General features: G+C 44.9%; 1 protein-coding gene across 1 annotated transcript; it reads left to right on the top strand.

Moving 5' to 3' along the window:
• Positions 1-2,214: 2,214 nt before the first annotated feature.
• Positions 2,215-7,238, top strand: LOC123443095 (nucleolar protein dao-5). Its single transcript, XM_045119349.1, has 8 exons — positions 2,215-2,474; positions 3,454-3,509; positions 3,587-3,711; positions 3,906-4,065; positions 4,591-5,003; positions 5,139-5,636; positions 6,217-6,298; positions 6,693-7,238. Exons 1-8 carry the CDS (start codon positions 2,406-2,408, stop codon positions 6,835-6,837), a joined length of 1,548 nt encoding a protein of 515 aa, XP_044975284.1. The 5' UTR covers positions 2,215-2,405; the 3' UTR covers positions 6,838-7,238.
• Positions 7,239-16,157: the final 8,919 nt, after the last annotated feature.

Here is a 16,157-nt window from a genome sequence, read left to right as displayed (position 1 = left end):
TCGAGTTGTCATGCCTAAAAGGACGTTTGTTGGATATTTTTTTTGTGTGTTGTGTTAAATGAGTGTTTTTTATTGGTTTTGTCACTAGTTGTATCACACTATTCAATTTTGCCCCTAGATTTTTCAACTAGCCGAAAATAGACGAAAATTGTGTTATTGAAACTAGAGTATGTACGAAACTGCAGTAATTTCTTTGCATAATAAAAAGAACCTTGAACCTTTTATTTAAAATAGAGCAAGCAGGAGAAACGAGTGTGTCGCTAAATATTCTTAACAAACTCATCTCGTGAGATCATAGAAAGGATCAAATGCAATCCATAACTATCCTTTATACTAGGTCAGACAAGGTGAAGGACCTCTCTTAAAGTCTACTCCCTCCGTTACTAAATATAAGATCTTTTAAAAAAATCACTATAAACTATATACAGATGTATGTAGTCATATTTTAGGATATAGATTCATTTATTTTGCTCCGTATATAGTCTATATTTAAATCTCTAAAATGTTTTATATTTAAGAACGGAGGGAGTACTAATCACTAAACACAAAATCCTTTACAGTTTTGTGGAAAAATTAAAGAGACATATTGTGGGTGGCCTTTTTCTTAACATACAAGCTGGAATTGTTCGTGCATGCTGCTGTTCTATGCACGCTGATGGCAAGGACTAGCCAGCTACCTAGCTGGATAAACGCAACAGAAATAGAGTTTGCATCACCAAAAGCAATAGCTAGCTAGCTATGAATGCGGGTACGGCCAACTGCTAGCTAGTAAAATTTACAACATTTTATGGCCTGACCAAACATGTCACAATACTTTAAAAAAGGTTGTCATATTAAAATCATGGTATTTTGTACCTATAAACAAAATCATTGTAGTTTTTGATATTTTGTTTTTTTCTTAGTACTTTGCTATCAAACAGTGCCTTAATGATTTTTTTGTCATTTTTGATGGGAAGATTCAGAGCAACTCTAGCAGATCCCGCAAGACGTCCGACCCGCAAAAATTCCGACGAGTATGCGGGTTTGGGTTGTTTTTCCCGCCAGAGCAGATATTGTAAACGCGGCCCGACCCGTAAAAATTTTGCGGTGGCCCGTAAACGCGAGCGCTCGACCGGTAAACTGCGGGTTCGACCGCTCGATGCGGGTCGAAACCCTATCCCTCCGCCGCCGCGAAAAGTCGCCCCACCTCACCGCCGGCGCCTCCAATCCGCCGCCGCGCGCCTTCATTCCGCCGCATAGCCGCTCATTCCACCGTCTGTGATGGCCAACTCCGGTAGCCGTAGGAACGACGACCCCGAGAGGGCTCGTTGCGTCAGATCCGACGCCGCCCGTAAGCGCGCCGCCCGCCGGTACACGCAGTGGGGCCAGACGCCGCCGCCGTCGCTCCTCCGTTGCGAGATAGAGGAGTACGACCGTGCGCGCGGCTGCCTCTTCTCCGGCAACTCCTTCGAGGCGTCGAGCTCGCGCTCGTGCTCCTTCCTCCCCCCGGTGAAGAGGGAGCTCAAAGAGCTCCCAGCGGTGAAGATGGAGCCGGAGGCCGAGGCGGTGTCGGAGCGACGTGCCGGGGCCGTCGTCGGACCGGAGGATTTCCTCCTCCGGCGGAGGCGGATAGCCTTTTGCGCGTGCTGCTGGCTCGGAGTGCACGAGAGGTGGAAGAGGACCAGCAACGCCGTCGGAGGGAGGAGGAGATCGACACCATGCTCTACGAGCAGGGTGTCGCGTCGGCCCTCGCCTTCGGCCACAAGGAGCACATCTACATCGAGCTCTCCTCCTCCTCCTCCGACAACTGAGCGCACTGCACATGTACTACAACACGAGCTCGACTCCAGTGAGCTCAATTTTGCGTAGTGCGGTAGGATAGCTAGTAGCTGTGGTGAGCTCCGATGAGCTCCAGTAGGTGTGCTCCCCCTCTAGTAAGTGATGCAGGCTGTGAATGTAGTTTGTATGATCATGTTTTATGTAGACCGTGGTTTCAATTTCGCCCGCAAATGTTTTATTTCAAATTGTGCAGTTTGATTATACGGGTTCTGTTCTGCAGAGCAACATTTCGTCCCACAAAACTTCACTTCGTCGAACTGTAAAACGCGTTTGCAAGTCGTAATTATACAGAGACTGCTAGAGTTGCTCTCACTGGTGTGACACAACTAGGCAAAACTGATAAAAGACCAAAGAAAAAAAAAAAATGCTCGAGCGGGCTTTCTTTCGGCAAATGAACTGCGCGCCGTAGGACCCTCTACCCGGACACGGACCGCGCCAACAAAACAGGGGAGGCGGGAAAACCGCCCCCCAGCCCCAATCCAATCCCGCGCCACACTCCTCCCTTCGTCTTCCCCCGCCGCTCCCCGATTCGAAACCCTAGCAAGGGTTCTACAACCTTCCGGATCGGGAGCGGAGGCCACCGGACGATGGCCGACGGCGCGCTGCTCGACCTGCTGCCCCAGATCCACGCCCTCTTCTCCGACCAGCTCCGCGTGGTAACCATCGGAAATTACCCCCCCCCCCCCCCTCCCCCTCCCCTCGCCCCGTCTGATGGCTCAATCGCCCTCCGACGGTTCGCCCGTTCGATTCTGCGTGCGCGGGGTTTCTCCGCGTGGAGGAGCAGGGGAGACGCGATTTCTTGGATTCCGCTGGTTGTATTGTTCTTGCTGTCCCCTTCTGGTGCGAATGATTTGAGTTAGGGTTGAGATTCGTGTGAGGTGTACCTTCTGGTGATTTTGGTGCCGTTAAAATGGTCTAGTGCCTCCTTTTGGGTCAACGTATGATTGTGTGTGTGTGTGTGGGGTGGGATGGGGGGTCGAAAGAAAGGGAAACAGACACATATCATTTGTGTGATTAGCCGTGCATTTGTACTAGTTAGATCCATTCTTTTTTTTATGACGAAAATGTGCCCTTCTCCATTCGTGCACAATTTCTGCATGGATTGCAGAAATAAGTCTGGATTCCTTCTTCGACTGGTTTAGTGTCTCATTCTGCGTCAACGTTTGTACATGTGGGAAGTTTTCATTGGAAAGGAAGCGAAAATATTATATCGTGGTGATTTGTTGTGTGTTTGTGCTAGTTAAGTTCATTTTTCCTTCCAATGGATGCGCAATTTCTGTATTGATTGTAGAAACTAGGCTAGATACCTTTCTCAAGATGACTAGCTAAAATTACTATAGTCCTCTCTCGGGGTAGGGAGGATTAAGCTCGTGATGCTCAGTTTACAACTGGCAAAATTATTTCAGCATGAAAATCTCATCAGAGACGGGCATCAGATAACATCCAATGTGATTGCACTATGAGTTCGTTCAGATTTCAGGGTGATTCTCCAGATAGTGAATCATTGTTTTGTTCATCACTTACGATTTTTTCTGTACATGTTTAGTGCTTGCTGCTTGGCCATTGTTTTCAGTCCGTCCTGATTGTTTACAACATGTCTAACGTTTGCAAACTCTATATGTGTTCTTCAAACAGATTTCGTACAAATGGCTAAGCCGGAATTTTTCTGTGTCATCAAATGATGCCAAGAGGTGATAATTCACTTTCTCTTATCATTTCCATTGCATAACATAGCATCATCACCTGACTAGTCTCTACTGCTATCCAGGTTGCTTCAGGAGTTTGTCAACAAACATGGAACTGATCACGAAGTTATTTACAGTGTGTCTGGGTGGTTAAAGAACAATCCCGAGAACTATTGTGTAAAACTCACTTCAGGCCCTAACCTTGAAGGTAATGCGGGGAATCAGATTTATTTTTTGGGTGTACAGTTCCTCAAGTTATAGCATTCTTTTTATGATTAACATGATCATGTTTGTTGGAGTTCAGCATAAAAATATAGTGTACTTACCTTCCCGTGCTCTCTAGTAATATGTTGATTTTAAGAGTCATCCTTCCTTCTAAACATTTTTCTTTGCACGATGCAGAAGCAAGGCGGACATTTAAAGGTTCTTGTTCAGTTCAGGTTTACAGTATCCAGGCTTGTATTCCAAAAGATACTGCTGTACTTTGGAATCCTGAATTTGTGCAGGCAGAGGAGCTTTTCAACCAGCCATTTGATGAAGAAAATTGTTTGAGAGATAATAGGTATTGCTGATTTTACCCCCTTGCTTTGCCCCCCAAACCATGTGCAGACATACTTACAAAGGATTTGTAAGAGAAGACTTGGTCTCTGATTATTATGGAATGTGTGAGAGAGACAGGTGCAATATGTTATAAAAGAGAATATATACTCCCTCCGTTCCTAAATATAAGTCTTTTTAGAGATTCTACTATGGATTGCATGCAGAACAAAATGAGTGAATCTACACTCTGAAGTGTGTCTATATAAATCCGCATGTAGTCCCTGAAATCTCTAGAAAGACTTATATTTAGGAATGGAGGGAGTATTAAATAGTACATTCTCTGTTCCTAAATGTAAGACGTTGTGGCAGTTCAATTTAAGCTGCCAAAACCTCTTATTATATTTAAAAAACAGAGGTAGTAACACATTTTGTGTTTTTTAGCATGTCAATATTTTCTCCATATGTATAAGAAAAGCATGTCAATGTTCATATTATATCTTTCCCTTAATGGGGATCTGAATTTGGTTGCTTCTGAATTCTTGCACAGGTTCTGTGGTGTAAGGAATTCTTTTGTCAAGCGAACTACCACAGGGAAGCATGTAAGCTCAATGCCCCCAAAGCCTACAAATAGTGTTATAGCACCTGCAGTGCCAAAACCTAGTAGTGCTACAAAAGAGCAATCTTCTATTGTTCGACAGCAAGATCTACCTGAACCATCCGATCCAGTGAAGGAAACCAGCATTAAAGCTGAGAAGGATAATGCCTCGGTCTTGGATAAAACTGTTAAGGCTCTGGCTGTCAAAGAGCCATCAGTTGGTGTGCATGCAAATAAAACCAAAGCTCAGAATGGGAAGACCCTACCCAGTAATGGTGCATCCCTGGCTACCATGTGGGGTCGTGCATCTGCAAAACCCAAGGCTCCAGCTGTCATTAAAGCTAAAGATCTACCAAGTGTTGCTGGTATTTTCTCACAAAATCTCATGTTTTATTCCATGTTGCTTTACTTTCTTGCATGTTGATTTCAAGTACATATATCAACTCTCATACATAAAGTATACCACATTTCTGATGAAATTGACATGCTGTAAATTCCAGTTACAGCTGATGCACAGATATGTGCAAAAGAAGAAGCAGATGCGGATAGCAGCGATGATGAAAAAAATGCACACTACAAGCGGGCCTCTAATGGTGCAAGTAACAGAAAGAGAAGAGCGATCTTTGATTGTTCAGATGATGATGATGATGATGATGATTTTGTAGCCATTGCATCTCCAGAGCCACTAAAACAGCGTGCCAGAAATCCTGTCATTGAAGCTGCACAAGACAATATATCAGAACAGAATAAAGTGGAAAGCAAACAGGATACAGTGAGCGATGTGAAGGGCGTCACAAAAGGGACTGATTCTGAGTTTACCTCTGAATGCAAAACTAGCAGTGACAATGCTATCAACCCTTCTGGGATCACCTTAAAAGAAAAGGCTAATGAGCCACCAATCGATGAAAATAAGAAGGATCATGCTGCCGAGACAGCTTCCACCTCACCTAAAAGAAGGAAGGTCTTGAAGACACGTATAGATGAGCGGGGGAGAGAAGGTAGAGTTAAACTGTATCCCATGAAACATGCCATTCATTCCTCTGTCATGCTTATATCATTTACGTAGTCTAACTGGCTCCTAAATAGGCAAAAACTAGAAATACCTTGAGAACTTAAATTCCCCTTGCTGCAACTGTACTGCATACTCTATTTTTTTTTGTAAACAAGTGCATGTTTGTTTTTGTTGACAACATATTGCAGAATATTAATAATAATGTGGCTGGTTTTTGTAATAATATGCTAGCATGTCGAGAAGCTTATCAAGCCACCTAATAACATTTTGTGTAAGCAACTTGTCTTATCTGTGAACATGAAAAGACTTGTCTTATCTGTGGTCAATATTCCTTTTAGCTCAAGTATAAGATTGTGCATCTAATATTGTTTTCCTGTATTTTTTGTTTTGAATGCACATATGTGAGGAGTCTAGAAATTTAATTGAGGGTGTCACATAACTTTTTTTGTTAAGTAATATTTCCATGGCTTGCATACTTTTTATGTTATTCCTTTTGCTTAATTCTTCCATCTGCTTTCCATCCCCGTGATTATAATTCCCTGAAGCTTTTGCTTATTCTATTTTAGTAACTGAGGTTGTCTGGGAGGGCGAAGCTCCTGCAAGTGATAAGGCAGAGAAAAATGTTACCACTACTGATGCCAGTAACAGGTAATGCGCTGTTTTTTATTCTGTATTCTGTGAAATTCTTGTCAATTGTATGTTTTCGCCATATAGTTTGACGCCACACACTGTTGCTGTTGGTACTGAAGCAGTTATCTTTAGGAACCGTCCTTTTCTTTAGTTCATCGGGCATCAGAGCCCATCAAGGAATATGAATTGATTTAGTGCAATAGTTTCCTTTATGCCAGTGACCATATATCATACACAGTAGGAAGAAAAAACACAAATTCAGACCTCTAAAAGGAGCTTTACCCATCTAGTTTATTAGCCAGAAACACAAGTACATCGGATGGCACAACAACGTATATTTTGCACATTTAAGCTCCCGCATATCTATCTCTTTGTTCGACCTGCCAAATCAACATGTTTCCGTTTTGTGCAGGCCAACTCTTCCAAGCAAGCCACAGCCAGCAGTTAACACTGACAGGAGCAATGCTCCAAGTAAAACAGCAGGCAGCAAGAAACCTGCCAAGGCTGCTGCCCCCAAGCAAGGAAAGAACATAATGTCATTCTTCAAGAAGGTATAATAAGCCCGTCTCCTTCCATCTGATAACGAAGCCATTGATGGATCAAACGGTCTCTTTCCAAGCACCCACCCGTTGCAGCCGAACTGGCTCTGCCTGAATATCACCTCGGACAAGGACTTGCTCACCAAGCAGCTCGTGCGTCGTAGCTTTTCTTTTAAGTAACCTGTAGCATTTTGTGTTGTACTAGTAGTTGGTGTTGGTTTCTTCTTCCCGATTCAGGATCCAAGATGGGCTGAACCATGCTTGCTGCGTGGCTGGCATGAATCCTGCTGGGCTTACTGAATGTGCATCCTGTTTTAGAATTCAGAGTGTTCTCTAGCTGTACATGCTACCTCGTGTCTTTCTCTGTACACGCACGTTGCTGTCCTGAGGTTGGAGGCAAAACACATGGTTCGTGAAAAGTACGAGCATGGGCTGACGATATGGCTTTGTGAAAATTTAGGCGCGCATGCAGATACGCAATGCGTGCCTACTTCGCGGTATGGTCGGGTTCAGATTAAAAAAATGCACCCTCTTTTCACGGAATAATATGGGCGCAACCTGCTGTTTCTGACACTTGTACTGTGCAGCATCTGCTGCTGCACGTTCCATGTGTAGGTGGGTTCACCTTAGCTGACGCACCAAGTCAACCTCCGTCAGTAAAAAATCCATTATCTCTTTACTGAACCATCGCCTATTGGCAGCATCCGTTTCCACAGGCGATGAGTGAAACGCAAGGAAAGCGCGATCTCTTTACCAACAGCAGCGGTATGATCCTGTCGTATCTTTAGTTTCCATATAAGCTTGTGTGATTCTCACCGCCTAGCCAAGCCGTGGCGGAGAAGGCTGAAGATCTGCTGCTGGAGAGTAGAGTCTTCCGACTCCGAGCCGCCTTCGTGCGGGCTTCCGTTCCCAACGACCTGCCATCGATGGCTTGCCATCGCCCACGCATCATGCACGCCGCATGGCATGATTGCGCCACGCCGAGCTAGACGGCGTCATTATCTCGCTACGATAAGGCCGAGAGAGAAGAAAAGAGGAGCAAGAAAACTGTCATCATCGAGGGTGGCTTAAGATGACAGCAAACGGCAGCGATACGGAGACACGAGGAGGATGGCGAGTCGAGCAAGGAGCTCTGTACTACCACTCTATCTACTAGTCTATGTCGTCTCTGTGCATGCCATGCCGCGTGCGTTAGGTCTCGTCTCGTCTACAGACGTGAACGTGCCAACTCTACTGACTTCCTTTTTTGCAGCGTGTACGTCGTCGCACAGGCAATCCAATCCAACGCCCACAAAAATAATCCACCTTTTCTGTTGAGACAAAATCCAGCTTATTTATGATGACACGAGGAAGAGAGCGGCCCAGCACGAGCCCAACTAGAAAAACAGCAGGAAAATTATGGACTGCACAGTGTACAATACAAGCCTGCGCACTGGGACCCGTGTAACCACTGCATGATGCCAGTATCCTCCTGAGTCCTGACGACGGATGTATCCGCCGGGGAAACAAAGATCTCGCCGCACGCTGCAGCCATCAGATTTGCTTTACCAAATCCTGAGACTCATTGGCCCACGCTGCCCGTGTCACACGATACCCTTTAACCACGGGGCCTACCGAGACGAGCACGTCACCCCGTGTCGTGCCGTCTAAGAAAATCTGTCCTCACATCCAACATGACGCGAGAGTTAAGTACGTGCCCATCGACGGCCCCATGACTTAGCTAATCACTTACCTGCAATTTTCTTAGAGGTAACATAGAGTAGTACAATAATTGATGTAAATCTACATGCACACCACATCACCACCACCATACCGATAACCTCACACGATGTGGAAGTTTAAAATTGACGATATCAACACAAGTACATCACCATGACAATAACCTCTTTTATTTTTTGGCGGGTATTGTCACGACAACCTTATAACCATTGAAAAGAAAGAAAAAGAAACGTCTTCACGGAATGCACGAGTTATCAGCTAAGGTTTGATCCGTGAGCAGTAGCGTAGCCAGCTCAATAATCCAGGATGGTCTAGTAGTAAATTTTTCATTTGTATTTAATTATCCATATTAAATTTTACTCATTTTTGCTATAATATATAGGCTGTAGATAAATTGCAGGGTGGTCCATGGACCCCCCGGACCCCCCCCCCCCCTAGCTACGCCACTGTCCGTGAGGGCTTGCTCGGTTAGTCAGGGTTTGAAGAGGTTTGTCAGGGATTGAAAGGGATTACATCCCTTGTAAGTCAAAATCCTCCTCAAACCTCTCAAATCCCCTTCAATCCCTATGATGAGGGGATTAAACGAACATGGCCTGATGGATTAAGGATATCATTATCGAAAGTATCTTTCTACATTGAAGCTCAAATGCTCGTGGTGTGAACACATACTTTAAGAAATGTTTGTTCAACATGCAAAATTTCATCATGAAATCATTTTCATGGAAGTCCTCACAAAAAAACCAAAATCAAAGCTTCAAAATGCGTTTGAAAGCAACATTTTCATAGCATCTATTTTATTTTTTTACCACGCCTTCCACCAATGTGATTTCATGATGACCACAAAAATATTCGAAAATTTAAGAAATATTTTTTTTTGTTTTAATGTTCACACCAGGAGCATTTGTGCCCAGGTGTAGAAACTCAACGTCCTACCACTATACATAACAATCCAACCATAGATTGTACGTACTCTAAAAAAATAGCAAACAATCCAAAAACAAAAATAGCATAAAAACATAACAATTTTAGAGAACAAAATTGTACTGGAAAAAATGGCACTATCAATGAAATGACTATCTTATAAAGTGTACTACTATTTCACCAGAAATTTTGAGAAAGACAGGACCTCATGCTGTTTTGTCTTTTCATGTTTGTAATATTTGTGTCCGTCGATTGATATCTAATCAACAATTTTGAAACGTGTCAGCTATATGCTTCCTATAGAAATCCAGGATTCCTAGCATGGGTTCTCTTTCTTTTTAAAGGAAATAAACATGATTAGTCTTATAGGGCCTAGGCTTGGTGTTCACCTAAAAAAGACAACTTCACAGCAATAACTGAACAATATGTTTTCTGTTATAGAGACGATATGTTATTTTTAGCATAGTTTTTCCATACGATCCAAACTAGACCGGATTCCACAATCAAATAGTATAACAGAACAACAAACAAAAGAAATCGCCTTGATGCAAGAGATACTAAAAACATATTGCAGATGACAAATGATTATTTGCCTCTCTTTTAAACAAGGCTTGCCTATATAGACCCCGTCACTTAAGCAACATGTATAATACAACAGACAATCTCATTTTCCTGCTTAGGCCTAGTTTGGCAACACCATTTTTTCAAAACCATAGTATTCCAAAACCTAAGTATTTCAATACATGCACGCTAAATATTTCAGTTTATAAAAGTCATACTCTTTCTCAGTTTTCGTTTGTTTGGATAGATTGTTACGTTGTTGCATGCATATTCCGCTACGCTCACGGATCACCGTTGCACAAGCATGTTCTCCCCTTAATGCTAGGATATATAGTGAGTTATCTTCTATAATCAATCAAAGACCGAGGTAGTTAAGACATGCACTGAAGATCAATGTCTGTAACTCATGCGTCCACGTTTGTTCAGCGGCTAGTCCTCATTTATACGTGTACGTCCACGTCGAGCCGACGGATCGATGGGCTAGCTATCGATTTATGAATCACATGCATTGATTGTTGAAATTAGAGATGGGCCTTAGGCCCATAAGACAAATTTCAGAAAAATCTGCCTCACGCGTTCTATGACAAGGGCCCATGTAGGTGGTGGCATGACAAGGTGGTGGGAAGTTTAGTCCCACCCCGCTAGTGGAGGAGAGTTTGGACCCCTTTATAAGGGTCTCTCTTCCACATGCTATTGGAGAGTGAGAAGAGAAGGTGCCCTCGCGCACTCCTCCTCCGCCGCCCGCCTCGCCCGAGCTCATACCTACGCGCTTATTTTTGCCGGTCAGGAACAGAGAATACGTAACGGACAAGGCACGATCCGAGATGTCGGATCGTGGCTGTTACCGACTCGGACGTGGGTTTGGCCCACGTCTCTCCACCCAGCCGCCTTTATAAGCAGGCGATCCCCTACCCTAGCCGTCACGAGAATCAGATCACATCTGCCTCACGCGTTCCTTCCTGGACTGCTGCTGTCGCCGGCGACTCCGTCCCGTTTACCACGTACACGGTCGACGGGAGAGCAGGCCTCCGAAACCCCGCCTCTCCGGTTCCTGTACGGGAGAGGGGCGATTAGGTTTTTGGGGAGCGATCACGCGACTGCTCGCCTCCGTCCGTCTGCTTCGTCTACGTCCGCGTCGCCCTCGTCATCGCCATGTCTTCACCAAGCGAAGCTGACCGTCTCCGCGAGAAGGCCGAAGCTGAGAAGAAGGCGGCAGAGGATACTGCCGCCGCCGCCGCTGCTGCTACGGCCAACTGGCCGATCGGAGGGTATGATGTGTTCGTCTCTCTCCTGTTTCTGTCTACACTAGTAGTATTGCCTATATGCGTAGATGTTTCTGCTATATGCGTAGTACTTGCTAGTATACTCCGTGATCAGTATGTCATGAACCTAGTCAATGCCATGTTAGTAATTATTTCATGGATTAATCTGCTCGGAAAATTGCCTATTTACTCAACAATCCAAAAACCTAATTTCTGTAGGAAATTTTCGAGTAATGGTTTTGCTGCTGCACTGAAACCGGATAAATTTACCGGTACCTTTTTCAAGCGTTGGCAAACGAGAACCACCTTATGGCTCACAGCTATGAACGTGTTCTGGGTAGCCGGTGTCACTCCTACGAAAACTATCACTCCTGAACAGGAGAAGATGTTTAAGGAGGCCACCGTCCTATTCCTTGGAGCAGTCATTAGCGTGATCGAAGATAAGCTGGTTGATGCATATTTACATATGCATGTTGCCAAGGACTTGTGGGAGGCGCTCGAATCTAAATTCGGGGCCACCGATGCTGGGAGTGAGATGTATGTTATGGAGCAGTTCCACGATTACAAGATGGTTGACAACCGTTCTGTATTGGAACAAGCTCATGAGATAATATGCATAGCTAAGGAACTTGAGGTTCTTAAGTGCAATTTGCCGGGCAAGTTTGTCGCGGGCTGTATAATTGCTAAGCTCCCTAATTCCTGGAGGAACTTTGCTACTACTCTGAAACATCAAAGGCGTGAGTTCTCAGTAGAGGACATCATCGGCCATCTGAGTGTTGAGCAGAACTCGAGAGCAAAGGACTCCAATGGAAAAGCGGTGGAAAGCTCTTCTGCGGCCAATATGGTACATCAGAGGAACTTCAATTCCCACAAGCCCAAGGGAAAGAATTCTGTCCAACAGAATACCGACTTCAAGAAGAAGGGAAAGAAGCCCTTCAAGAAGAATAAGAAGGGAGATGGCTGCTATACTTGTGGTTCAGAGGAACATTGGGCGAACAAATGCCCAAACAAGTACAAGAAGCCGGCGCAGGACTCCAAGTCTGCCAATATGATTGTGGGCAACAATGAAAGTGGTGCATCCGGGTACGGTAATTTACTTACTGTATTTACAGTTTGTCAGTCCACCGATTGGTGGATGGACACGGGTGCAAATATTCATGTGTGTGCTGACTTATCATTGTTCTCTTCTTATCAGGCCACCGGTCACGGGTCCGTATTGATGGGGAATGGCACGAGTGCTTCTGTTCTTGGTGTTGGCACGGTCGATCTGAAGTTTACTTCGGGAAGGATCGTGCAGCTGAAGAACGTGCAGCATGTCCCCGCCATCAAGAAGAATCTCGTTAGTGGCTCCCTTTTGTGTAGAGAAGGGTTTAAGTTGGTATTCGAGTCTAATAAAGTAGTAGTTACGAAATATGGACTTTTCGTTGGAAAAGGTTATGAATGCGGAGGTCTGTTCCGCCTTTCTCTTGCAGATTTTTGTAATAAAGTCATGAACAATATTCATTCGAGTGTTAATGAATCTGAAGTTTGGCATTCACGTCTTTGTCACATAAGTTTCGGTGTTATGTCGCGGCTAGCAAAACTGAATTTAATCCCAACTTTCACTTTAGCCAAAGGTTCTAAGTGCCATTCGTGTGTGCAAGCAAAGCAACCTCGCAAGCCTCACAAGGCTGCAGAGGAGAGACACTTGGCACCATTAGAACTCATACATTCCGATCTTTGTGAGATGAATGGTGTGTTGACTAAAGGTGGAAAGAAATACTTCATGACATTGATAGATGATTCCACTAGATTTTGCTATGTGTATCTGTTAAATACTAAAGATGAGGCTCTACACTACTTTAAAATCTATAACGCAGAAGTTGAGAATCAACTTGAAAAGAAAATTAAACGAGTCCGGTCTGATCGTGGTGGAGAGTGTAGGGGAACGTCGCATGGGAAACAAAAAAATTCCTACGCGCATGAAGACCTATCATGGTGATGTCCATCTACGAGAGGGGATGAGTGATCTACGTACCCTTGTAGACCGTACAGCAGAAGCGTTAGTGAACGCGGTTGATGTAGTGGAACGTCCTCACGTCCCTCGATCCGCCCCGCGAACAATCCCGCGATCAGTCCCACGATCTAGTACCGAACGGACGGCACCTCCGCGTTCAACACACGTACAGCTCGACGATGATCTCGGCCTTCTTGATCCAGCAAGAGAGACGGAGAGGTAGAAGAGTTCTCCGGCAGCGTGACGGCGCTCCGGAGGTTGGTGATGATCTCGTCTCAGCAGGGCTCCGCCCGAGTTCCGCAGAAACGCGATCTAGAGGAAAAACCGTGGAGGTATGTGGTCGGGCTGCCGTGGAAAAGTCGTCCCAAATCAGCCCTAAAACCTCTGTATATATAGGTGGGAGAGGGGGGACCTTGCCTTGGGGCTCAAGGAGCCCCAAGGGGGTCGGCCGAGCCAAAGGGGGAAGGACTCCCCCCCAAACCGAGTCCTACTTGGTTTGGTGGGTGGAGTCCTTCTTTCCTTTCCCACCTCCTCCTTTTTTTTTCTCTTTGATTTTTCTTCCAATGCGCATAGGGCCCTTTTGGGCTATCCCCCCAACCCACTAAGGGATGGTGCGCCACCCTCAAGGCCTATGGGCTTCCCCGGGGTGGGTTGCCCCCCCGGTGAACTCCCGGAACCCATTCGTCATTCCCGGTACATTCCCGGTAACTCCGAAAACCTTAAGTGTGCAGACCCTGCGGGTTCGAGAACTATGTAGACATGACCCGAGAGACTCCTCGGTCAATATCCAATAGCGGGACCTGGATGCCCATATTGGATCCTACATATTCTACGAAGATCTTATCGTTTGAACCTCAGTGCCAAGGATTCATATAATCCCGTATGTCATTTCCTTTGTCCTTCGGTATGTTACTTGCCCGAGATTCGATCGTCAGTATCCGCATACCTATTTCAATCTCATTTACCGGCAAGTCTCTTTACTCGTTCCGTAACACAAGATCCCGCAACTTACACTAAGTTACATTGCTTGCAAGGCTTGTGTGTGATGTTGTATTACTGAGTGGGCCCCGAGATACCTCTCCGTCACACGGAGTGACAAATCCCAGTCTTGATCCATACTAACTCAACGAACACCTTCGGAGATACCTGTAGAGCATCTTTATAGTCACCCAGTTACGTTGCGACGTTTGATACACACAAAGTATTCCTCCGGTGTTAGTGAGTTATATGATCTCATGGTCATAGGAACAAATACTTGACACGCAGAAAACAGTAGCAACAAAATGACACGATCAACATGCTACGTCTATTAGTTTGGGTCTAGTCCATCACGTGATTCTCCTAATGACGTGATCCAGTTATCAAGCAACAACACCTTGTTCATAATCAGAAGACACTGACTATCTTTGATCAACTGGCTAGCCAACTAGAGGCTTGCTAGGGACAGTGTTTTGTCTATGTATGCACACATGTAAACGAGTCTTCATTCAATACAATTATAGCATGGATAATAATCGATTATCTTGATACAGGAATGATAATAATAACTATATTTATTATTGCCTCTAGGGCATAATTCCAACAGAGAGTACTTCTCAAACGAATTTGATTCATTTTGTGTGGAACACGGCATTATTCATGAGAGGACGCCTCCCTATTCACCCCAGTCAAACGGGGTTGCCGAGCGGAAAAACCGTACTCTAACTGATTTGGTTAACGCCATGTTAGATACATCGGGTTTATCCAAGGCATGATGAGGGGAGGCTATATTGACCGCGTGTCATGTCCTGAATAAAGTTCCTACAAAAGATAATGAGGTCACTCCCTACGAGGAGTGGTCGAAGAGAAGGACGACGCTCTCGTACTTACGTACTTGGGGCTGCTTGGCGAAAGTCAATGTACCGATCCCCAAGAAGTGTAAGCTTGGACCAAAGACTGTGGACTGCGTTAATTGGGGATACGCTAAGAATAGCGTAGGCTATAGATTTCTAGTAGTGAAATCTGAGGTACCCGACGTGAAGGTCAGTACAATAATGGAGTCGAGGGATGCTACATTCTTTGAGGATATATTTCCTATGAGAGATATGCAAATCACTTCTAGACAGGAATCTGAGATAACTCAGGAGCCTGCCATTCCTATGAAATACTATGAACAAACACATGATGAAAATCCTGAGGAGGATGACGAGGAAGCCCGTGGTAGGGGCAAGAGACAAAGGACTGCAAAGACCTTTGGTGATGATTTCTTCGTATACCTCGTGGATGATAATCCCACTTCTATTTCAGAAGCGCATGCTTCTCCAGATGCTGATTACTGGAAAGCTGCGGTCCGTAGCGAGATGGATTCCATCATGGCTAACGGGACATGGGAAATTACTGATCGTCCCTATGGTTGCAAACCATTGGGATGCAAGTGGGTGTTCAAAAAGAAGCTTAGGCCCGATGGTACGATTGAAAAGTACAAGGCTAGGCGTGTGGCCAAGGGCTATGCCCAGAAAGAAGAAGAAGATTTCTTCGATACTTATTCACCTGTGGCTAGACTGACCACCATTCGAGTACTACTCTCATTGGCGGCCTCTCATGGTCTTCTCGTTCATCAAATGGACGTTAAGACGGCTTTCCTGAGTGGAGAGCTAAATGAGGAAATCTATATGCAACAGCCAGATGGCTTTGTGATAGAAGGTCAGGAAGGAAAGGTGTGTAAGTTGCTGAAATCTTTATATGGTCTCAGACAAGCACCTAAGCAATGGCATGAGAAGTTTAATACAACTCTGACATCTGTTGGCTTCGTTGTTAATGAAGCTGACAAATGTGTATACTATCGCCATGGTGGGGGCGAAGGAGTTATATTGTGCTTGTATGTTGATGACATACTGATA

This window comes from Hordeum vulgare, chromosome 3H, assembly GCF_904849725.1.
Source record: "Hordeum vulgare subsp. vulgare chromosome 3H, MorexV3_pseudomolecules_assembly, whole genome shotgun sequence".
In the NCBI taxonomy this organism is placed as follows: domain Eukaryota; kingdom Viridiplantae; phylum Streptophyta; class Magnoliopsida; order Poales; family Poaceae; genus Hordeum; species Hordeum vulgare.
Note: the sequence above shows the minus strand (reverse complement) of the source record. Positions and strands in the feature narration are given on the sequence as shown.

Bases quoted from the DNA above. Each gene is read 5' to 3' on its own strand.
- LOC123443095 (XM_045119349.1), top strand. From the start codon at position 2,406: ATGGCCGACGGCGCGCTGCTCGACCTGCTGCCCCAGATCCACGCCCTC. The intron at 2,475-3,453 runs GTAACCATCGGA...TTCTTCAAACAG, and splicing joins TCTCCGACCAGCTCCGCGTG to ATTTCGTACAAATGGCTAAG. The intron at 3,510-3,586 runs GTGATAATTCAC...ACTGCTATCCAG, and splicing joins TCATCAAATGATGCCAAGAG to GTTGCTTCAGGAGTTTGTCA.